Here is a 24,605-nt window from a genome sequence, read left to right on the forward strand (position 1 = left end):
TGCTTTCTGTCTCAAGCAACTACTCCATAGCTTAAACTGCTTTAGTGTTTATTCTGAACCTCAAAGAGCTTCTAAAAGTTAAGTCTTCCAAAAAAAAAAAAAAAAAATCAGCCTCCCATAAGCAGCCTTTGGTTTTAAGGCAGGAGATTGTGAGTCGTGAGAGATTCCATTTTCATTTTTGTTACAAGCTTTCTGCGTGAATCACTAATACTTCTTACCTGTCACAAAACATCTTGGAGTTTGAATACAGGGGGGTTGTAAATGAGATTTTAACTAAATGAAAAAAGGTCTAAAACTTAAGAATTACAAGCAATTGAAGTTCTCTATAAAGGATGCTCTCTCATCCAACCCATTCACCCTTGCAAATCCAAGTTTTTATTTACTACAGCAATTAATGAACACCACAAAAGTGCTGGTAAATTGCATCCAGATTCTTTCAAAACTCTATATGAGGATAAAGAGAAAGTATGACCCATCTGTAAGCCTCCAATAACGAAGATAAATTATTAGAAAAGTTTATCAATGTTCTGCTGTGACCTCAGCCTTCACCCTCAGGAGTAAACATTTATGAGATGAGGTGAGTTAATTTTCCATTTAATCACATCTCTAGAAATAAGGGTGCACATTATGAACATTTCTTTTCCAAGCTTCTATGCTACTATCAAGACAGCAACAAACAACATTTCTATATACATATTTTATGAATTTCAAACTGTGTTATGATAATCAGTTTAGTAAATTAATACCTTAGAGATATGTTTATGTACAAGAAAGCAGTGTGCCATGTTAGAGCTGAGTTCCCAGAGGATAAATTTCCAAGGTATCAGAAGAGGGAGGAGAATAAATATGTGCACGAAAAGCAATCACCACTTACAATGGGGACATTTTTACTCTCCTGTACTGCTTAGCCCAAATCTTCACATGACCTATACCAGTAGTACAAGTGTTTGCCCTAAGTGATTGTACCTATGCTTAATGGTTAAAATAACATGGACTTCTTTCCATTCTAAAGAAACTTTACAGTTCTGATCCTTCAATTAAACTTCTTCACTGAGGTAAGAATCAGTAGGTCACTATTAGAATAGCACTAAAGCTAGAAAAATAGGGCATTTTCCCTTTCAGCATCCCCCAGCAGGGGCTTCCTGCATGGAAGCCAAGATGGGCTCAATGGTTTGGATATTGCCAACAGCTTCAGAAGAGGGAAGCAGACATTTCCAATTGGTTTGCTTGCTTCCAAGAGCACACTAAGGCCAGCATTTCATCCTGGATGCCACTCAACTCCTTCCTGCAGGTAATATCCATAGCTTCTCTTGTTCCACCTTCCACCTGACAGTAGCCTTGGCTCCATCTGTAGTTAAGGACAGCTTCTCGATCAGGACACACAGACAGCAAAGAAAACACAGCTTACTGAATGTACATCCCTTCTCACGCTGTATAGGCTTTAACGAAGGACTCCAGTACTCCCACAGTAAAACCAGTAACTGATATTAAAAAACAGCTCTATCCTGCCATTAGGATTCAGCTTTATTCTGAACCATGCCTCCTCTCCCCACTCCTTTCTTTCTCCCCATCCCAGGCAGGAGGGATACTAAAGGTGCAGATGCTGAGCACCCAGCAGTACCACAGTGTAGAGGAATTGTAAAAGAATGAAGGCAGATTAATTAACATTGATAATATACAGCTCTGGGCTGGCTTCAGGGGCAGTGGATTGGCTGACATGGATAATGTGCAGCTGTGGCTGGTTCCTGCTAAGTAGTTAAATAGTTCTAAGGACTGTATGAAGAAAGACCTAGAACAGGGGTCCTCAAACTATGGCCCACGGGCTGGCTACGGCTTCCCCCCCAGGGTCCTCAATCCGGCCCCCAGTATTTACAGAACCTCCCCACCCCCAGCCAGGGGTTGGGGGGAGAACCAAGCAGCTGCAGATGACTGCCTGCCACTTCATCCGCCCGCCGGCCCCCTGACCTAGAAGAAGCAGAAGAAGGAGAAAGAGCACCCTGGATGTAGGCGAGGCCCCAGGAAAAGCAGAGAGAAGAAGGGGGCTCAGATGAAGAGAGGCTGGCTGGAAGAGGAGCCAGGAGAAGAAAGAATCCAGATGCAGTGGAGGCAAGAAGCAGCGCGGACTGGCCTGCAGAGGATGAAGAAACAGCACGGACAGCAGATGAACCTTTGAAACCTTGTGGGGGATCGGTGGCTGTGCCGGGGCAAGGTGTGGGAACTGTTTATTGAAGTTAACCTGGTATGGGCTGGTCAAAGCCTTCTTGCAGCTGGCTAGTTTTGCTAGTGCTGTGACACCACAGTACCACTGCCCCTCCCCTGAACTAACCTGATGGATGCCCAGAGAGAGGGGGGCAGCCTCTCTGACCTGCAAAGGAGGCAACTCACTAGTTCTACAGCACTGCTGGAATAAAACATAAATATGTCCCACCATTAACCATAACAGGGGCAGGCAGGGTGAGACACAGAACAGTGAAGCAGTTCCCAGGTGACAGAGTGCTGAAGCAGATGGTGACAGCCAAGCATGATGTCCTCTGCTGGGATGCAACTGTAAGGCTGAGTAACTGCCAGCATTTCCTGGGAGTTCTGCCCCTCTCCTGTTTTATGCTGACTGCCTCTTACTGCTCCAGCACAGAATCCTTCCACCAGCAATGGTGAGGCCCCCCTCCAACAGCACAAGCAGGCAAAAATCAGTAGCTCCTCCTAGGCTTTTTTATTTAATTCACCACTTCCACTAGGAGGACTGGAGTTGTCATTCAGACACCATATTACCAAAGAGAGAGCAAAAGCACATATATACACTTAAGGTCTGATACATACCAGCATGCATTACATTTCTACAAATTAGTAACTTTGATAGAACTGCAAGCATGAACATAACAAATAACTGCATATTTAAACTCCCCTAATGAAATAATTTTCAAATGCCAAATATACCTGTAAACAGGTTTGCTTACCTTCCGATAAATCATATGACACATAGCTACCCTCAACTTCATGCCAGCCCGCTGTACATGATAGAAGTATAAGTGGTGCATTATAGCTAGAATAAGTGTACACACAGACAGGGCAGCAGCGTAGCAATATGCAATATTCAAAGCTTCCTCATTGGAGGAATTATATTTTTCAAAATAATTAATAATTTTTCCCAAAAATATTGGCTGAATTATTTTGAGGGTTTCCTGAAAGAAAGAGAAGGGAAAGAAAGTATTAACAATTTCATATCATACTGTGCTACCCAAGTTTGTAACCAGACAAGAACCAAGTACTGCCTCAAGTCACATCCCATATTATTTTGTCATTACTGTGCTCTAAAATGTCAAGCCAATTTTTATCAACACATAATCCAAAAGATATATGTTCCACAATAAAATTTAACTGAATCTTTAAAAAGAACTTTCTCAATTACCAGTAAAAACTTTGATGTTATAAGGATTGCATGAATATATATTACACTGCCATTTTTAACAATGACAGTGTGTCCTTTACAGCCATTTACATACAGCAAAAAAACCTTTTTTCTATTGGGCACCCTCCTCAGATACATAAAATATAGCTAAGCCTTACAAAGCAAGTCAGTGGCTTGTAACGTCTCAAAAATATTCCACTGAAATCAGCTCTTTGTTCTACATCAAAATCCCACAGTTACAACTCAATTTTTCAGTCTCTACGGGGCTATAGCTCTGTTTTACTTTTCTGAGAGAGTACATGAACATTACAGGTTCTCTGAACAGCTCAGCCTGAAGTCACCGGTATGTATCATGCAATCTAAGAGGCCAAGTTTCACACTGCTGTTAGCTAAGAAGTATGATGTATGACATTTGACACCACTTACCTCAATCATTGTGAAAATTCCGAAAACTAAATAGGATTTCCAGTAACAAAGAATAATGGCTTTTGTTAAATGTGGTGTTTTTCCTCTCTTTTTTGCTTTTTGCACCTCTTTATCCCAGTACCTGACAAACAAAATGCAAGTATGCTAGAGGACAGAAGTAAAATCACAAGGCAATTACCTGGAATCAAATACTTTCAGACTTACAGCCAGATTGCCATGATCAATTTTATACAACAAAACAAAAATATAAAACAAGTTAAGAAATGGTTATGTTTCTCATTCACATAAATAGGTAGTACTTAGTATTATAGGCCTATTTGCTCTTGTATAATCACAAACAATTCACCACCATTGACTACTATATACTTTTGATACATTTGCCAATGAGGAACCCTTTCTTTCCATCTTCTCTCAGTTCAGACAGTCACTTACCTTAGTTAAGAGCCTATTATCATATGATCTCCTGACTACAGACTAAACTGAGACAGCACAAAGTGTCTTTATCATCCTATCAGCTCTGCATTTCCCCAGAAAGGTTATGAGAACAATCTTTTCCGATGTTTTCTGCTGTCTGGCTCTTTCTTTTTTCTCCTATGTGCTTCAATGAGGACAAGCAGTTAGGGCACAAGAGCAGGGGGAACTGTCTGCAGCAATTTTGTCACTTAACACTCCACACATCTCTCTGAAGGCAAGGATTACAGCAGCAGAGTGGCAAAGACCTTTGCATTACCACGTGTCTGCCCACAAGTAGGAAACAATCTGTTCACATTAAAATCAGAGACAGTAATAACAAGCTTGATTTTAACAAAATATCAGAACTTAAGCAGACTTCTTAAAGCCCAGCGTTATCAGACAGGATATTCCCCCTTGTTTCTGGAGGCTAAGTATTTTCTGCCAGACTCTCTGACCTTGCTAGTTGGAGGGCTGAAATAAGTCTAAGGCATGAAAGCCAAATTATTTTGCAACAAAGCATACAAGTTTGAAGCATGCAGTATGGACAAGAAAACTTTTCTTTTTTTATTATTTTTATAATCTTTATAACAAAAAAAAAACCAAAAACAAAAAAGCAGGGTAATATTATTGTCTAAATGCTTCAGAATCAGAATTGAACCTGTGTAGGTTCTGGGGGGTTTGCTGGCCCAACAGAAAAGGCTGCTTCCTTAGGTGACTATTTCTGAATTAGATTCTCTGCTTCTTGGCCAAGTAGGCTGAAGAATTAAAAACCACTCTGTGTGTCGCATGCTGTATCTTCTACCATTTCCTGACTCATGGAACGTATGAGTGTTTACCGTAAGAATCACTGAAAAGAGTACATCTTCCTCCCACAGCAAATTCCCTGAACTGCTTCAAGACACAACCATGGAATTTGGCAAAGCTATCCAGCTACAAAGATGTTAAAAGCTGCACTCCTATGAGCTGATCACTGGCTCTCTTTCTTCAGTTAATTTGTCGAGATCAGGATGATGTAAGACCTGGCCATAACCTTTCATTTCTGGATTCTTTTTACTTCTTGAGTAGCCTCTCATTCCAACCATTTAGGAAAGTTGATTTGTTCTACCTTCAGCATAAAGGCAAGAACAGCAAGGCCACACTTCCTTAATACAGAGGTCACCTTTCACTAGGAGACACTTCTTCCTCTAATTATATTTAATAAAAGATTATTTGAAGACAAAACCCTTCTCTATGGTAAAGTCAAGACAACTTACATAAACTGTTATTCTTCCAAGGTATTTCACTATTAAAAGAAAAAGAGACATCCTCCTGGGTCCGTAACAACATGAACTGGTACATAGTCCATGAAAGTATTTATAACAAAATAAAACCACCTTCTAGATTAAAGCTTTTAGATGTCCAAAGCATTTTATCCACTTTACCAGAGTGGCATATTTTCAAAATACACTTAATTCAGTTCGTGCTCAAAACCAGAAACAAAGAAAAAAACCTAAAACTTTTCCCCCACTTTTAAAAAGAGAAATTTAAAAAGTTTCCATAGTTATTCTACCACAGGCCATAAGATTCACATTAATTTATTAAGGATTACTGCAGTAACAATTACTGAAAAGTCGTCTTTTCCAAGCATTCTGCAAAGTGTCAAACTAATTATAAATGACATAATAGAAATACTCTAATGCATTTTCATTATGTATAACTTGAAAAAATTAAAATGTTTCCGTAGTAAACAACTTCTAGATATTACTCTTAATTCTTCAGCATTTTTAATAGTAGACCTTGATAAACTTTATAACAACCTCTTAATTTTAGAATAGGAATAAGACTCTCACCTTTACCAGCAGAAATACAATGAAAGAGAACAATTACTTTTCTCCTTACCACTGCAATTCCTCTCCAAGCTTCTCTGAGGAATCTTCTGGCAGCACTTTATACATATCATCTTCTTCAAGCTTCCGTTTATGGCCAATAATAAATAAGGGATTTAACCACCTGTATTTAAATACAAATTATTAATAAACTGATCAGCAGACCAAAAGAGTAATTTCTTCAGATATTACTTTACCCTTTTCTTCCCTCCTTGTCTCCTGCATTGCTCAACATCCAGATGTTTTACTGCACTTTTCTCTTAACTAAGAATTAAGTCACCCCCATTTTACCGATGGGAAAACATTTCCTATTTCCTAAAGCTGTTTATGCCCCATAACACCTTACTCTCAGGCATCCAGACAACCAGGACAACTCTTCCTGGCCTTAAGGCAACTGTTTTCTTAGTGTTTCCTTTATATCTAAGAAAAATTAGCATTCCTTTAAATATTTAGGAGAAAACAGAACTTAATCCAACTATTAAAATACGGACAGAGTTGTAAATAAAATTATAATACATATTAAAGACTTTTCTTGTAACTAGCATGGCTATTCAATTACATGAAGAAAAAAACTAACGGCTGTTCAAATGCCATCTTCACAAATATTAAAGGTCAGTAATTCAAAGACAACCACTCAAATGTAAAAATGGGTAAATAATGGATTATTTCTAGAACTGATCTTACCCGTATTTGGAAATATAAACAAAAAGCACACTGTCACAGTGTGTAGGTTCAAAAAAGGAAAGTATTATCTAACAGCTCAGTTTCCTTGGCGGACAGGTATTTGGAAGTATTCTATGAGAACACTTTGAAAACAAATTGTAATAGTGCAACCATAGGTTTGTTGGAAAACACAGTATTTTGTTACATCAAATAACACTGCCATGGAACAGTAAGACCAGCTTTTATGCACCTAGTTCTTTCTTAAAACCTGAACTACAGGTCAAGGAAGTCCCAAAAGTTTCAGTTGGACTCCACAGGGCAGACATGCATGGCAGAAAGCACAAAAATGACAAAGTTATTAAGACAGAACAAAAGAGAATGACACCTCTGAAACAGGCGTAGAAACATAGAATAGAATCATAGTATCATTTAGGTTGGAAAAGATTTCTGAGATCATCAAGTCCAACCCAGGACTGCCAAGTCCACCACTATACCATGTTCCTAAGCACCACATCTAGGCACTTTTTAAACACCTCCAGGGATGGTGGTGATTCCACCACCTCCCTGCACAGCCTGTTCTGCTTGACCACCCTTTCAGTGAAGACATTTTTGCTAATATCCACTCTAAACCTCCCCTGGTGTAACTTGCAGCTGTTCCCTCTTGTCCTGTCACTCATCATCTGGGAGAAGAGACATACCCCCCCCCCCACCTGCCTACAACCTCCTTTCAGGTAGTTATAGAGAGCAATAAGGTCTCTCTGCAAGTCCCCTCCAGACTAACCTACCCCAGTTCCCTCAGCTGCTCCTCACAGGACTTGTGCCCCAGACCCTTCACCAGCTCCGTTGCCCGTCTCTGGACACGCTCCAGCACCTCAGTGTCCCTCTTGCAGTGAGGGGCCCAAACCTGAACACAGGATTTGAGGTGCGGCCCCACCAGTGCTGAGTGCAGGGGGACAATCACTGCCCTGGCCCTGCTGGCCACACTGTTTCTGACACAAGCCAGGATGCTGCTGGCCTTCTTGGCCACCTGGGCACACTGCTGGCTCATGTTCAGCTGGCTGTCAGCCAGCACCTCCAGGTCCTTTTCTGCCAGGCAGCTTTCCAGCCACACTGCCCCAAACCTGTAAGTGGTGTGTTTCCCAAGTGCAGGACCCAGCAAGGCTTTGTGGGAACAGGGGAGTTAAGGAACTTGCAGTTTGCCACTTCCTTTGTCTCTCTACTGAACCCATGATACTTGGGGTCGCGGTTGAACCCTGGCTTGCAACTAAGCACCACGCAGCTGCCCACTCACTTCCCCCACAGTGGGATGGGGGAGAGGATCGGAAGAGTAAATGGGAGAAAACTCATGGGTTGAGATAAAGACAGTTTAGTATGGAAAGCAAAAGTCACCCACACAAGCAAAGCAAACAAGGAATTCATTCACTGCTTCCCATGGGCAGGCAGGTGTTCAGCCATCCCCAGGGAAACAGGGCTCCATCACACGTAACGGTTACTTCGGAAGACAAACATCATTAATGCGGGTTGTGCCCCCCCTTTCTCCTTCTTCCCCCAGTTTATATGATCATCATGCCGTCCCATGGTATGGCATACCTCTTTGGCTGGTTCAGGTCACCTGTCCTGGCTGTGTCCCCTCCCAATGTCCCGTGCCCCTCCAGCCCTCTCGCTGGCAGGGCCTGAGAAACTGCAAAGTCCCTGACTCAGTATAAACTTACCCAGCGACAACTAAAACCATCAGTGTGCTATCAACATTGTTCTCACACCAAATCCAAAACACAGCACTGTACTAACCACTAAGATGAAAATTAACTCTATCCCAGCTGATACCAGGACAACTGGTTTCCAGAAGAAATGTGGATTTTGGCTCTCAGGCTTGTTTCCCACATGAACTTTCTCTGTTGGTCAACATGATCTGAGCCAAGAGGTCAGGGATGGACCTGTTCTGGAAAAATTACTCTTGCACTCACAGAAAGGTATTTGTCTGAGGTCAATTGCTTGTGAAAGTTCATAACTGCTGTTCAGTTTCTGATGCTTAATTATCCCCTGACTTCACCAATGCAGTTTTTAAAAGAGCACCTGGTGCCCCAGGTGAAGTGTATTATTTTCTGTGAGAATTCAAAACTGGGATGGCTTACAATGAGGGCATTTATTTATTCATAACCACAACAGTGATTACGAATACTCATCAACTAGCTTTGCATTTCTTGCTCGGGCACGTTACAATTAAATTTTGTACACACTGTCTTATAAGGAGTTTGTTGTTTGTTTTAAAGAGGGTGGAGGGGCAGACTGAACCCTAGAAGAAGAGGCTCAGAGAGTTTCTTCAAAGATAGAACTGTTGCAAAAAACATTTTCACAGGCTCCATGGCACAACTGCATGTAACAAATGGGATTAATACTGTTTTTCCTTCACTCTTTAGCATGTGTGACTCATGCAAAAATTAAGCCTCTATCCTTAAAGTAGCATCTTTGATGCCTAACAGCCCTTTTAAACTCTTGGAGTGAGTACAGAAGATGTGTATATGTGAGCTGTTAAGTCCACAATGCATGTTAAAGGTACAATTAGGAACAGAAAGTACTTGTCAGACAAGTCTGTTGCTTGATCAAACAGGGCCCAAATCACTGCCACAACTTCCCTACAGCTCCTGACAAAATGTCTGAAAGATCAATTGTGCAGAGGAGCTTCTTCCTGATTTGACACCATGATCTGTTCCATTGAAACATTTCTTCTTTGGCCTCAGTTTTTGCTGTCGACCACAGGTAAAAAGCAGACGTGAGGCAAATAATCTCAAGGCCATTCAAGTAACTTCTGCCTGCTGGACAAGAAAGACTCCATTTGCTGCAGGACAGACAGTTACAGGAAAGATTTGCAGACTTCAGTTCACACATGTGGCCAAAACCAAGCATTCCTCCTCTTGCAACATCAGTATTATCATACAGTGTGCTCCATAAACAAGTCTCCTTTCTGACAGAAAAGGATAGAGAAGTTATCTTCTCCAATTCCTTTAGCACTAGAATGAGGATGAGGCAGCCCTTTTCAGGAAAATACAGAGATCGATCCTTCTCACATCTATGGAAACAGTTACAAGATTCCACTAGCTCCCTACTGCTGCCAGGGTGGCGAAAACAAAAATCATTCTGACATTTAACAAAGAGCATAAATAGGATATTTATTACAGAATCACAGAATGGCTGAGGTTGGTTAGAAAGGAACTCTGGAGGTCATCCAGTCCAACCTCCCTGCTCGAGCAGGACCATCTAGAGCTAGTTGCCCAGGAACATGTCCAGACAGCTCCAAGGATGGAGACTCCAGAACCTTTCTGGGCAATCTGTGCCAGTGCTTGGTCACTCTCACAATGGAAAAGTGTTTCCTGATGTTCAGTGGGAACCTCCTGTGTTTCAGGTCATGCCCGTTGTCTCTTGACCTAAGCCTGGGCACCACCGAGACCCACTTTACAACCCTTCCTTCAGGTGTTTATGTACATTGATGAGATCCCCCTGAGCCTTCTCTTCTCCAGGCTAAACAGTCCCAGCTCCCTCAGCCTCTCCTCGTAGGAGAGGTGCTCCAGTCCCTTCATCATCCTTGTGGCCCTTCGCTGGATACTCTCCTGTATGTCCACGTCTCTGTTGTACTGGGGAGCCCACAACTGGACTCAGGACTCCAGGTGTGGCCTCACCAGTGCTGAACAGTGCTGTCCACTATTGGCGTGTAGCAGAATGCACAGAGGAAAATACAAGGTACTTTAAAAATATACCTAAATACACACTCAAAAAAAATAAACCAACGCTTTTAACGTTACTCTGTAGAACACCATTCCACCATTCCTTTACTTATGCTTTTCAACATATGGTGAAAAACCACAACCAGGCCACAGGAAGAAAAATGCTTCTGTTGAGGGTGACTGCTGTATCCTGATGTCAGTTTGATTCAGTACTACAGCCAACAGCAGCAGAAAGTGCAGACCAGAGCTGCATCATAGTCCACTTGCAAAGGACCCAGATGATAACCATCTCCAGTCTGTAAGATTGCTACAGCCAACCTCTCAAAAAATTTCCTGATGATACACCTACCCCACTGAGTTCTTAGATTTGTAGCAAATCCCTTCTGTCCCCCCATCTCCATACCAATCAAGTACTGTACATGCTATGAGACTGTATTTCCAAATTAAGTAGCAGATGGAGACAAAAGTGCAAGGTAAAAACTGCCAAAAATCTCAGGGGTTTTGGACTATTACTTCCAGTGAGACCTAGTGCAAATTCAGGTTTTCTCACATTTTTCCATAGTTAAAACCGTAATTTTGAAAACAGTAATGTATTGCACTACAACCTCTATGTTAACATTAAAGAATGCAAGGAAAACCAATCTAGAGTATGCAGAAAACTGTGGGAACTCAATTTGTGACTCATTATAATGGACAACATGGCAAAGACTCAGCAGAAGCCCACAAGTTTTTGTAGGGTTAGGAAAAAAAATGCAGAAAAAGAAGCAAAAACCTAAAAAATCACCCACTGTTGAGCTTTCTTACTACTTTCCCCCCAAAACACTCATCTTCAATAGCTACTGCTATGGAGGTCTTAGGAGTGTAAAAGCTTTTAACAGTATGTTGTGTTACTATGGACTGTACTTGAATAACTTTAGAAAAAGGTTAAACAATTTTCTTTTCAAATTACACTTAGTGCTTAAAGAGCTTTCAGCCCAAGAATGAGGTCTTTATTTATCCACTGCAAATTCTCAGTAGGGCAAGAACATGTCAAGTTTCACCATATCCCTGATGCATCCTGAACACATATTCCGTCATTAAAGTAACAAATTCCACCAGGACGCCACATGCAGATTACACCCTGTGGAATTCTCTGCACTTACAGCAGAACTGGATCCAATCTATCTCACACAGCCCACCGTTACTCGAGTCACACACTCCCAACAAGTAAAAGAACCAAGCCCTTCTCTTACCTGAAGGCTCAGTTAAATTAAAGACTGCTGTTAAGAGTACTGTTAAAGGAAGCTGGCAAATAAAACAATGGCTACATAAAAAACATCCCTGAAACCTCAACTTAGCCATACAGGAAGACTATTTGTTAGAGTGGTATGTCTTTTGTCCAAACAGAGATCAGCTAACACTGGTATCTTCAAGGGGGGATAAAAAAAAAGCCCACAGAAAAGTAGAACTTGTTATGAACACAGAAACTGTGCAAGCTGCATTATTCTTTAATAAAAAAGCTAAAATGATAAACAAAACTAAAGATGACCTAGAGAAAGGGAGGAAATACATATAGTGATGCAAACCACTCCTCTTATCCCACGGATGGACATAAAATGGACTACCAGTCTATTGCCTGAAGAAAGAGAGAAGCGATGTGGCAAGGAGGAAAGACTTGCACCTCAGTCCCACATTTCTGTATTTTCTTCTGAAGAAGCTGTTCAACTTAAATAAAAATAGGACCACTTAATCACTGTCTTCTCTTTCCCCAGGTATCTTCCTGTTTGCTAAGAATTTTGAAAAATTATTTGGTTCTTGCACATCACCTCATTTTAGTCATTCTTTCAAAACACAGGGTTCACATGATGCCTTCCAAAGAGCTTAGCCCAAATTTTTGCCAGCATGAACTACACATAAAACTGTGAATATCTGGAAGAATCCTGAGTACCTTCTGTTCGGCTGGGAATGCCTCTGTTCTATCAAGGCGATTAGCTGATCAAAGACATCAGTCTGGAAAGAAGCCCAGAATTAGTCCCTGTTACTGCCAGAATACTGATGTCACTAGGAATACAGATTAAAAATAAATCAAAAAATCACTCCGTAACCTGGTACAAACCCAAGAGATAGCCAACTGCAAAACTGTAACTCACTGCTCTGACCCCAAAAAGCTTTCCACCTCTACAGCAGTACCTTGGGCACTGATAAAAACAGAAAGTGATTCATTTCTGAAACAGCAGATACACAAAGGCCACAATATAAACACTCACTTCCTGCATTTCCCTACTCCTGGGCCCTGACATTACACACCCTGTAACATTACAACATAGTCAACCAGCCACAATTCACTTGGTTGTTCAGGAAAGTGCAATTTTTACCAGCTGTAATTAGAGCAACTCCACCAGGATTTTGGAAAGCCTCTAAGGTCTGCAGAAAACGCTCAGACAGACAGTTTTTTCTTACCATTGTAAGAGAAGCAAGACTTCAAGGGGAGGTCTCAAGTCATCCCCTTCTGACTGTGGAAGACAGTCAGGCCCTGCCATCTGAAAGGCAGGGTCATTATGCAATCAGAATAGCCATGCTACTCTGTTTCATACATGAAATAAAATTTCCTAAATGAGAAAGCTTTTAAATTAGGTTTGCTAGCATCCCAAAAGAATTTCCTTTCAGTCAAGGAAGAAAAACATTACAGATAGGTACATTAAACTAATAAGCCATGTCCAGCTCAACTGGTTTATTAACCCAGGGATGGGACCTACTGTACCCTGGATTTACATTATGTCCTGCCTGCAAATGCTCAAAAAAGTACCATTCTCACACTGCAGAGCAGGCTTGCAGAGCTTTCTAGAAACCCATGCATGTACTGCAAGTTCTCCATAAACTGAGAGTTCGTCATAAAACATCAGCCAAGAAGCATATGCAATTATGTTACAAAGCTGACATAAATTAAAAACATCCCAAAATAATGGATGTTTTTGTTAGGGCCCTGGGTGCACCCCGGGCTTCAATTGCCCTTAGTCCCACAACAAGTTGCACCACAGTCATTCATTAACACATTACATAGAGTATCCTCCTCTGTGCAAGTGCAAAATTTTGCTCACACCAGCTTCACAAAAGCCCTTGTTTTATCACTAGCCATCTCAGAAAAAACAGACTACATGGACTACTTTCCTAAATAGAATTTTTTTTCCTTTTGTCATTATAGGCAAAAGTTTAACTTCTTGGTAATTTTAAAGTACCCAGTCAAAGCCACATCCTGTATACGCTCATCAACTACTTCATTTAAGGAGGTGATTTATAAACAGCATTTTCCCCATTCCTCTTTAGCCTATTTGTCCATTACAGTACAAGCATCATCTGTTTACACTCAATGTCCAGTTATTTTTCAACAGTTGCACAGGAGAGTCTTTGTTTACTCAAATTCTTCCATAACAGTAGGATTTCATCTCCCTGAGCAGCTTGGAAGCACTACTTCAACTACTAAGCTGCAAAGCAGCATGTATTTCTTTCTCTTTATTCACCTACTTTGGAGCTGGGGTTTTTGTGACATAAAGGGGTTTCCTCACAGGACCTTTTGATTATAAATCCACATTGGTTATCCTCCACGGCTTACCTCAGGTGTCTACCTACTTCATTGTACTGTTCATTTCCCACTGCTCTCAGTTTGGAGGAGCACTGCTGGGATAGGATGTACAGACAGAAGGACACACACTGACAGTCTCCAGTGTTATTTTGCAATAACTCGTATATTTCACAACAGTTTGTATCATCATGTGATGATTTTTTAAAACAAAATCCTATCTCTATTTCAGATGCTTGCCCATCCTCTTCAGTAAGCTGCCTTTTCCCACTTACCCTTACTAAGGCAGTCATCTACAATTTATAAAGTAAACAGAGTAAGTTCTGGTACTTCTTCAGATACTTTTCAACTGGTGTTTTGGTTGCAACTTCCCTCCCCAGCTTACTGCAGCTTAAACAGTAGGAAAAAATAGGAATACAATGAAATTACTTCAAAGCTGTATTAACTCAGAAACGCCCTTCAGGCTTCCAGTTCCAATGCCAAACTGTATTAACCTTTGATACTTAGCTTCATCTCATCTTCCAAGCTGTTGCTTTTTCACAGCACAGTGTAAGCAGCTAAATTGCTGAATATCCACTTCCTGATGCTGACGGTAACTCAACTGGTATTTGATTGGATTTATTGCAGGCTACTTTCATGCTGTTCATCTATCCTGCATCAGCCAGGTATGAAATACCTGCTTACTCTAACATTCTTCCTGATGTTGCAGATGGCAAGTAATACAAACAGGACAAGGGAAAGTGGGGGGAAGGAGCCAGGTGGGGCAAGGGGAAAGCATACTTTCTGCAAGGCCTGGAAGCAGGGAACGGAGGAGTGGCATCACCTGTACCCATGGCACTCCAAAGACTATCATTAAAATACTGATTTCAAACCCAGCATCCACATGCCAAGAAGAATATCCAAAATACCAAAGATCTGATGCACAGGTCTGAAGATTATGCCTTGTAACAATAAATTTCAGTACAAGCTATTTATTGAAGTAGGGCCTAAGTAATTACATAAAGCGAAGGGAAAAGCATTTTTTAACTTTGCAGAAGAGGACAGATCATCCAAACGAGCTTCTAATCTCAAGTTAGTTACTACTGAAAAAACTTAGTTGGAGTGGGCATTCGAAAAATGCATCTAAAAACTGTGTTATAGCTAACATATATGTTTAATAGAAAAAAGCAACCAACCAACAACAACAAAAAAAAAGGCTCAAACCCTGAAACCTGAAAAAAGTTATGCAGAAAGTCTAGTTGATCACAATGGTCTATGATTTCAATTTCCAAAAGAAAATACAAATGCTGAAACCTAATGGTAGCAATTTCTGCATCAACTTCCTTTCTGACAGTAATGGAAATGGGAAGAATTAAAATCATCTCTGGAGTTCACACTGGTATCCAAGTGGTTGGGGGCCAGGGATACAAAAAAAAAAAGAAAAAAGAAAAAACGGTTGGTCTTGTTAACCTTCCACTCCCAAAATCTAATTGTATTATCTCTCTCCTCCACTCTACTTGAGGCCTTATAGAATTTTCTAGAAGGGGGGGGGGGCGGGGAATTGATTTTTGGAAAAAAGAAAAACCAGCAGTACAGAATAATCCTAATTTTGAAGTTTTCCAGGAATTATGAGGGACATTTTCTCTCATCAATGCTACAACATACGTTACATAGGGAATTCCAAAGGCAAACAGCCTCAGTGTTTCATTATACTCAGTTAATCTAATTGCATACCTGAGCACAGATATTTACTGTAAATAGCAAATGCTAACATTCTGATAGTTAACACACACTTGCCCTAGCCAATATAATCTATTTAGCACTCTTTAACCACATATTTTAACTTCACTAGGTCATAAACCATGATTATCAAATATTATTTTCTTCCACATAAGACAGCTATCTTGCAATTAAACAAGCAAAACTTAAAAATGAATGCAGTATTCAAGAGACTTTTTCTGGTTTCAGCTGGGATAGAGTTAATTTTCATCTTAGTAGCTGGTGCAGTGCTGTGTTTTGGATTTGGTGTGAGAACAACGTTGATAGCACACTGATGGGTTTAGTTGTTGCTGGGTAAGTTTATACCAAGTCAAGGACTGTTCAGTTTCTCAGGCCCTGCCAGCGAGAGGGGCTGGAGGGGCACGGGGAATTGGGAGGGGACACAGCCAGGACAGGTGACCTGAACCAGCCAAAGAGGTATGCCATACCATGGGACGGCATGCTGAGCATATAAACTGGGGGAAGAAGGAGAAAGGGGAGCACAACTCACAGTAATGATGTTTGTCTTCCGAAGTAACCGTTACGTGTGACGGAGCCCGGCTTCCCTGGGGATGGCTGAACACCTGCCTGCCCATGGGAAGCAGTGAATGAATTCCTTGTTCTGCTTTGCTTGCATGCACAGTATTTGCTTTACCTATTAAACTGCTCTTATCTCAACCCATGAGTTTTACATTCCTTTCCGATTCTCCTCCCCATCCCTCTGGTTCGGGGGTGAATCAGCAGCTGCGTGGTGCTTTGTTGCCAGCTGGGGTTAAACCATGACAGTCCTTTTTGGCACCTAACATGGGGCACAAAAGGTTCGAGATAACAACAGATTTGATTGGAACGTACTAGTTTGAATTTATAGCTGTTATTTCTGTTTAGCTATTAAGGGGCAGGTTTCTGTGCTTGCTATGGGGCTTGCTTGCCTTACTGTATATTACAGTCTACTGCTCATTAGTGGCTGCTTTTTGCTTTCGCTGCTTGCTGTACTGCTTATCATCGTACTGTTCTGTGCCCAGGAACATTTTGATAACAGCAATGGCGATGCGCTGGGGCTGGCAGGTGGCCAGGGCATCGCTGCTGTGCTGACAAGCTGGAACTCCAGCGTGAACTCGAGTCAAAGGGACTGTGACCTGTGGATGAGTCCGTGTGGGAGCAGGACACCCCAGAGTTCCTGTAGCCATGAATAAGTCCATGCACAAGCAGGTATATCTCAGAGTGTCTGTGGCCATGGTTATGTCTGTGCCGCAGCAGGTATGCCTCTGAAGGAATTGTGGCCCAAGGGCAAGTCCATGCTGCAGACTGTACACCTTGAAGTATCTGTGGCTGTGGTTAAGTCTATGCTACAGCAGGTACACCTTGAAGTGTCACTGGCTGTACGCGAGGTCATGATCAAAGCATGTGGCCATGGATAAGCCCATGACAGAGCAGGTACAACCCTGGAGGGATTGCAGCCAGGGTAAGGCCATGCTGGAGCTGATTACTTCTGAAGGGACTGTGGCTGTGGGTAGGGCCACACTGGAGCAGGTCTATGGTCACGGCCCATGGATAAGGCTGTGTTGGAACAGGTGCACCTTGAAGTGACTGTGGCTGTGGATGAGTCTGTGCCGCAGCAGGGATACCCCTGGAGAGACTGTGGATCATAGCTGTGGCTCCTCTTGGAGCAGGTACAACCACAAGGGACTGCAGTCTGTAGATAAGTTCAAGCTGGAGCAGGGAAAAGGGGAGAAGTTCATTGCAATATAAGCCCTATGGACTGGTCCAAAGGGACCACGGGTGGAGACTGTAATGGATATACCCTTAAATTGTAACCCATGATTTGAGTTTCACGTTGTAGGAATTACTAGAGCAGAAACCACCAGAACCATGGGAGGACAAGCCTTACAAGATGCAGTGCAAGTGCAGCAGCGACCCGAGCTGAGCTGGTTTTGGTGCCCAATGACCCCATGCAAGAAACCACCTTCTCTTCTGAGTGACCACCATAACAGATGGAGCCCAAAGCCATGGACTAAATGAACTCAATCGACATCTGTGGACATTTTGTAGTCATTTTTACAGGGGTGGTCCACAGACTAGGGGAATGATATCTGTGAATTATGTCAAAGGAGGGGAAGGGTGGCTGTAGTGGAAAGTGTGTCATGATGTAAATGGTATGGAATAAGGGGTATATACTGTCCTGGTTTCAGCTGGGATAGAGTTAGTTTCTTTTTAGTAGCTGGTGCAGTGCTGTGTTTTGGATATGGTGTGAGAACAGTGTTGATAGCACACTGATGGGTTTAGCTGTTGCCAGGTAATGTTTATGCTAAGTGAAGGACTGTTCGGTTTCTCAGGCCCTGCCAGCGAGAGGGCTGGAGGGGCACGGGACATTGGGAGGGGACACAGCCAGGACAGGTGACCTGAACCAGCCAAAGAGGTATGCCATACCATGGGACGGCATGATGAGCATATAAACTGGAGGAAGAAGGGGAAAGGGGGGCACAACCCACAGTAATGATGTTTGTCTTCCGAAGTAACCGTTACGTGTGACGGAACCCGGCTTCCCTGGGGATGGCTGAACACCTGCCTGCCCATGGGAAGCAGTGAATGAATTCCTTGTTCTGCTTTGCTTGCATGCACAGTATTTGCTTTACCTATTAAACTGTTCTTATCTCAACCCCTGAGTTTTACATTCCTTCCCGATTCTCCTCCCCATCCCTCTGGTTCAGGGGGTGAGTGAGCCGCTGCATGGTGCTTAGTTGCCAGCTGGGGTTAAACCATGACAAGACTGAATGACTCAGATTTGACTACAGGATATTAAATATCTGATAAATGAACAAACAAGGCATGATCTTTTAAAAAAGTTGTAGGTATGATTTGTGGTCTTCTTTCAATCAGGAGGGGAAAAAAAAAGTAAGTGTGATTTCATTCTTTGGACATTGAAAATGAGTTTTCTGTTCATCCAAACTGAAGATGCTTACATATTTCTTTAGTTTCTTACAGTATGCAATCATCCAGCACCAATATGTCAATAAAAGAAAAAAATTAGCTACCTCAAAAATCTATACAGTGGCATCTGCTAGAAATCATCACTAATCTCAGGCATTGCCAGTGGGAATTCACAAGGTATCAGGCAAGATCCCAGGCAAACCACACAGCCTGATGCTGCTTGATATTTCCATTTGTTACCTGCCTCACAGACAAATCTATTCACTGACATTGTAAGGAACACAGATCAGTTTTAACAGTGGCACTGATGGACTCCAGCTGGAACTTCCAAGAAAGGTGATGAATTCTTTCCCTAACCTCTTTCAGTGCAAGTCAAGATACACTTTTGAAGACAGCCAAGTTACAGGACTAAAATGCAGGTGACACTTAGGCTTACTCAGAAGTCCAACTAAATCAGTCAGTGGTTCTTCCAATTCTAAGCTATGCAGTGAGAGAGAAGGAAGAAGTTAAGTAAAGCACGTCGTTATTTACACTGCTACAAAAAGAGGTATGTGACATGATTGCATTTGGCCAAACAGCTACATTTTGGCAGTCATCACTGAAAATCTCACCCAGTCAGTTCACACATAAATCCAAAGGTAAATATTTTTTTTTTTAACTCTTCTCCCACTACACTCCAAGTTACAGCTGTGAAGAAGACAGGGGTTTTGTCATTTTCCCTAAAGCACATGCTTAGTAAGCCAACAACAATGCTGTCAGACACCAACAGGTAATGACAAACCAATAGTTTGTTCCTTGGAATCGTAACTGTGCAGATGCCTTGGAGCAAGTTTTCAGTTTGTGTTTTAACATTGTTATTGTAATGGCAGTTGCCACACATCGAGTGATGATATAAAAAGGCATCCAGCCTAGGATGCTGACAGCATCCAGTGCTCCAAAGGAGCTGAGAATTTGTCATAGTCACAATGAGTCTGTTACAGATAAGTAATCACTATTATAATTTGAAATAATTAAACATGTATGAAATTTAGCAGGACTTCAATTTCTTTTACTTCTCTGAACAGAAACACGGAATACCCTTTTCCAGGGTGTTCCAGCCTGCCCTCCTCACATTATTCATGGGCCAAAAGTTACCCAGTCTTTAAAATATTTAATCATAGCCCATGTTTTGTAACTTTCCACTTTAATAGATTCAATGCCTGAACAAGAGACTGTGTAAAAATTCATCTGCTATATAACTAGAACATCTTTGATAAATCAAGGGAGAAAATGCTACAAGCAAATAAAAATATACCTGCTACTTAATGAACATGCAAGCTTAAAGATGGGTTAATAGTCAGAAAAGATAAACACTCTTACTGTGTATAGTGATTAATTTAATAATACCCACCCACCCTCCATAGCAGGAAAAAAAGATGAGAACAGCACTTTTCACAACTGCATAAAGTATGGAGTGTAAGGCTTTTTAAACTCAAAACACTTCCTATGACAGAATAGCTGTTCAAACATGAAAAACATTGGAATAAATTATCTCTTTCTTGGAGAGATCTAAAACCAAAACCAAATCCTATCCACCCTTCAAAGCCCTCATTCTCACCAGCAAGTTGAGCCACTCTTAAAATAAAAAAAAACAACCAAAAAAAAACCCCAAAACCCCCCCAAAAAACAAAAACCATCCCAACAAAACATAGATGAAGCAAATCAGAAATATACCTGAGCACTGCTAACTCTGTAACTGACCTACCAGCCAGAGCTTAAACAAGTTTGGTGAGCATGGGAAGTTGTGATTCTAAAGATCAGTAGTTACAGTAACATCTGGAACATCCAGAACAACAATTTGGGCTTTGATAATCCTGTGTTAATACAGATAATTCAGTGAGAGATATGGAAAACAAGAGTATTTTGCAACTGCCCTGATCTTCATACTTCTGTCACAAACAGTTTTTTTATCCTTCTAACATCCAGACTAACATTACACAAGGGATGCATTATAATAACAATATTCACACACAATCCAGATGCTCCTCTTTCCCATGAATGTACTAGTAAGAGTTTAATGTTCATCAAGCTCATACTTGTCAAAGTCACATCCCAAAAGCAAGAAGACAAGCTTTGAACAATAGAAGAATGTGTCTTCAGCCTACACACTCATTACCTTAGTTTTACAATTCAATGAAACATGACTTCTTTTCTCCTGTGAGTCTGATCCTGTTTCTGCTGGCATTAATTTTAGCTTTGCTTCTGCACCACTAGCAACAAATGAGAGGGTGCTTCCTTACAACAGCAAAATTGCACTTTTGCAGCAAAATATAAAATGAAAACAAAAAGGACTCTTGCCTAGCTGCCTGCAATGCCCTACTTTCTGACCTCACCAGCATATAAAGAAGCAGTCAACACCTCGGATATGGAGAGCAAGCAGGCACACTTCAGTAACCGCGTGGTAGCGGTTACCACTACTCCCAGGACAGACCTCCTCATGCACTCTTTTTTGAGTTCTCCAGCTGAGAACATCTCAGAACATCCTGTGTGAGACAGCAGTTAAAATGAAGCGATGCCAAAGCAGTACTCACACAGCTGTCTGACAGATGCTATACACTTTTTAGAGAGGTAGAACAATTCTTAAAACTACCCTTAAAAGTTAGCTTTATAGCTAATGAAAGCTGTTTTAATACTGCCTTGGTTTTATGGAAAAGAGTATTAACCTGCAGAAAAGTGACAGCCCCTGCTTACTCAAGCCACTGCAGTCATCATTTCAGCTGCAATTTTCACTTAGAAAATACTAATGTTTTCTGACTAGTAAATAACAAGTATATACTGGTATGTTTCATTATGACATGCAGCACAGGTAACAGAAGAGACTTTAAAAGGGTAATTCCAGTGCTGTGAATTATGCTGTTACAGAAGCCTGAGAAAAAGTACATTGGGCAACCTCTAAAGCTTTTCATACCCCACTAAACCCTTTTTCAAAGTACAAGCCCTACAGTTGTGCACTACCATCTGACTATAAAGCACGAAGTCCCAATCAATCTCTGGACTTTTCAGCAGTTCTGTCATCCCACAAGCACAGCCTGCCACCTACTTATTCTTCCCTTTGCACAGTGAGAACCTACAAATGTGTCTGGGGTAAAACAAACCTTTCAAGTGCTTGTCTAAGACTTGGGAAATTTAAAGTGCTTTGTGGTTGCTGTTTAACATTTCACTGCAATACATGGAGATCGATACAAAACGCCTAAAGAAAGGACAATGGGAGCAGTCAGAAAACTAGCTAGGAGCACTGCACACTTCCTTTTTTATGTCTAACTAGGTTGTTTTTGGCAGAACTACCAGTAACACCACAAGATCCCGGCAAGGGAAAGGGAACAGACCAGAAGCAGCCCTGGAATGCTATGTGGGTCATCCAATTCTGTATGGATTTCCTAGCAATGCTGTTCCCAACACGGGTACCCCTGGTGTCAAAGAAGAAATTACAAGTTAAAACGCTGAACACAGGGAGTTCTGCACAAGCATACAACCTCCTTTTTTTTATTTTTTCTTCTTCCTCCCTTTCCTTCCTTTCTTTTTGCACTGAGTACCCCTGAGGAAAATCCTTGACTGAAAATTTCTTTAGCTAAAATTTGTCAGGGCTTTCAAAATCCCCCTACCTTCCAAAAGGAATTTCTGCACCTGCTCAGAGTAGCTTATAGGATCAAAGAGATTTTTACTTGTGTTCCAGAGACACAAAAAAAGAGCCTCACCTGCCATGCCCTCTCTTCCTGCCTTCCCCCTCCCTCCTCCACCACATAACACAGCATGTGTGCCCTGGCTCAGGCTACAGTAGGTGAAGCAGGAGTCAGCGCTACCCTCAGAACTGCTCTCTTCCAAAGGGCACCTGCAAAGATAGACAAGCTCAACGCTCTCCCACTGCACTTTGCAGATCTTCTCCTATTGACATTTCAAAGCAACTAAACTGTAGCCGTAGGTCCTCACTGCTTTGAATGATTCTATCTAGCCACTCCAAGGTCCCCACTAATAAAAAAAGCAAGTACTAACTTTGGACTAGTTGTCGTTTGGTCCCATAAAAGTCTGTGGCGGCACCGTAACACCCCCAGCCTTCATAACACCCCCAGCCTTCGCTGTGTGACATCCTAAGCGCCCCGAGAGCCAAGGCAGCCCGGCTGCAGCTGACGCGTTGACGAGAGCAGGCAGGCTGTGCAGCCCAGCCATCCCCTCCTTACACGGGGAAACTCCCACGCAGAGTACAGTTCAGAAACCGCCTCATTCACGAAGGGGAAAGCCCCGCGCCGACAGCGAGATTAGCAAGCCTCGCCGAGATGAGCAACACCTGGCCGCGATCCGTTATGCAAGCGGGGAAGCAGAACAATGCCAGGGAGCAGCCCTGCACCCGGTCCCGGGCCACAAGGCGGAGGACGCTCCCGCCCTCCCCTCCCCGCAGCTACCGAGGAAATCCAACCCGCGCTCGCAGGGGGCGGCGGCGCCGTGCTGAGGGCTGCCCTGCCGAGGCGGCCAGGCCCCCGGCCGCGCTTGTGCCCAGACCGCGGCGGGGATTAGCGCCCGGCGCGGGCCGCCGGCTTCACCTCAGGAGACCCCGCCACGCCACGCTCCCCGCAGCCACCTGCGGGCGAGGGGCTGCCGGCCGGCGGGGCTGCCCCGGCGGGCCCGCTGGGACGGGCGGCAGGTCGGGTCCGAGCCGCGGCTGCAGAGTCACCGCCGGCAGCCGACAGAAGAGCGCGGGCTGCGCCGGCCGCCGCCTCCCATCCCCCCCGGCCGTCGCTGTGGCGCCCGGACCCCCACGGGAGCCGCGCTGAAGTGCAGCCCGGCCGGCCCTTAGCCAGGGCTCAGCATCCCCCCACTGCCGGCTGGGCCGAGCGGCCAAGGGAGGCGAGGCGAGGGGCGCTAAGCCCCGGCGCAGCGCCTTCCCCGCCGGCGGGCGCTCCGGAGCCGCACCTCGCCGCGCCGGCTGCCCTCCCCCCTGCCCTCGCCCGAGCGCTCACCAGAAGAAGAGCCGGGAGCAGAGGTTGGCATCCCGCAGCGGGTTGGGCTTCTCCTCGCGGGGCACCGCTTCCATGCCGCCCGCCGCACCGCGCCAACCCCGGCGGCGAGGGCGCAGGACCAGAGGCGACTTCCCACCGCGGCCGCCGCCGCTTTGCCGCCGGCCGGCGCTGTTTCCGGGAAAGCCGGCACCCCCCGCCTCGTCCCTCCCTCCCGCCGCAGGACGCCTCCTGCCGGCTCGCTCCCCCGCGGCGCCCGCCCCGGCGCGGCGGCTGAGGCGCCGGGCAGCCCCGGAGGCCGCGCGGGGGCGACCCCCCCCCCTCAGCCGCCCCGCGGCGCTGCCGCTCCTCCCCCGGCGGGGCCGAGGCCGCCCCGCGGCGCTGCCAAACGCCCGCGGGAGGGAGGCGGTGCCGCCCCGCTCGCAGCGCCACGGGCGGCCGCTCGTCACCTCAGGGCGGGCCGGGCCTCCGGCCGGCGTGGGCCACCGCCGGGCCGCGGGGGCTCTGCGCTTCTGTCCCTGGTTCCTCGTCGGTGTGTGCCCGTTGCTGATGAAAAGCATCTCCACGGCGCCTGCAGCGTCAAGCAGCGCGCCCACGCACCCTCTCGGACAGAAAAACACGTCGCGAGTCAGGGCCGAGCCCAGCGTAACGGGACCGAACCCTCCCAGAAAGGCCTGTTGCCACCTCTGCTTCCCAGGTGTGGCAGGTACTTCGATCAAAAAAATAAAAATAAAAAATTGACTCCTTGTCGTCCAGCAATGTTTAGGAGAGTTTGGTGGTACAAAGTACCTATTTAATTCCGGGAGATGGTGCACCGCAGAAATCCTTGAAGCAATTCTCAAAAGTTCAGCACATGACCATCAT

At 43.8% G+C, this 24,605-nt stretch overlaps 1 protein-coding gene across 2 annotated transcripts in view; it reads right to left on the bottom strand.

Moving 5' to 3' along the window:
• The window catches only part of ABCC4 (ATP binding cassette subfamily C member 4), a 159,795-nt gene extending 135,803 nt beyond the window's left edge, over positions 1 to 23,992 (bottom strand). Inside the window, exons 1-4 of one of the 2 annotated variants that reach the window (XR_008730876.1) lie at positions 23,745 to 23,992; positions 6,164 to 6,274; positions 3,833 to 3,953; positions 2,955 to 3,179 (exon numbers count right to left, since the gene is read on the bottom strand). Coding sequence is in view for 1 of the 2 variants with exons in the window: in XM_055701915.1 (XP_055557890.1) it covers positions 2,955 to 3,179; positions 3,833 to 3,953; positions 6,164 to 6,274; positions 23,745 to 23,818 (531 nt within the window). In the remaining variant the exon portion in view is untranslated. The remainder of the gene's footprint in view (positions 1 to 2,954; positions 3,180 to 3,832; positions 3,954 to 6,163; positions 6,275 to 23,744) is intronic. The other variant, XM_055701915.1, reaches the window with a different exon arrangement.
• Between the last annotated feature and the right edge of the window lie 613 nt (positions 23,993 to 24,605).

The sequence above is a fragment of the Falco cherrug genome, chromosome 2, assembly GCF_023634085.1.
Source record: "Falco cherrug isolate bFalChe1 chromosome 2, bFalChe1.pri, whole genome shotgun sequence".
NCBI classification, from domain to species: domain Eukaryota; kingdom Metazoa; phylum Chordata; class Aves; order Falconiformes; family Falconidae; genus Falco; species Falco cherrug.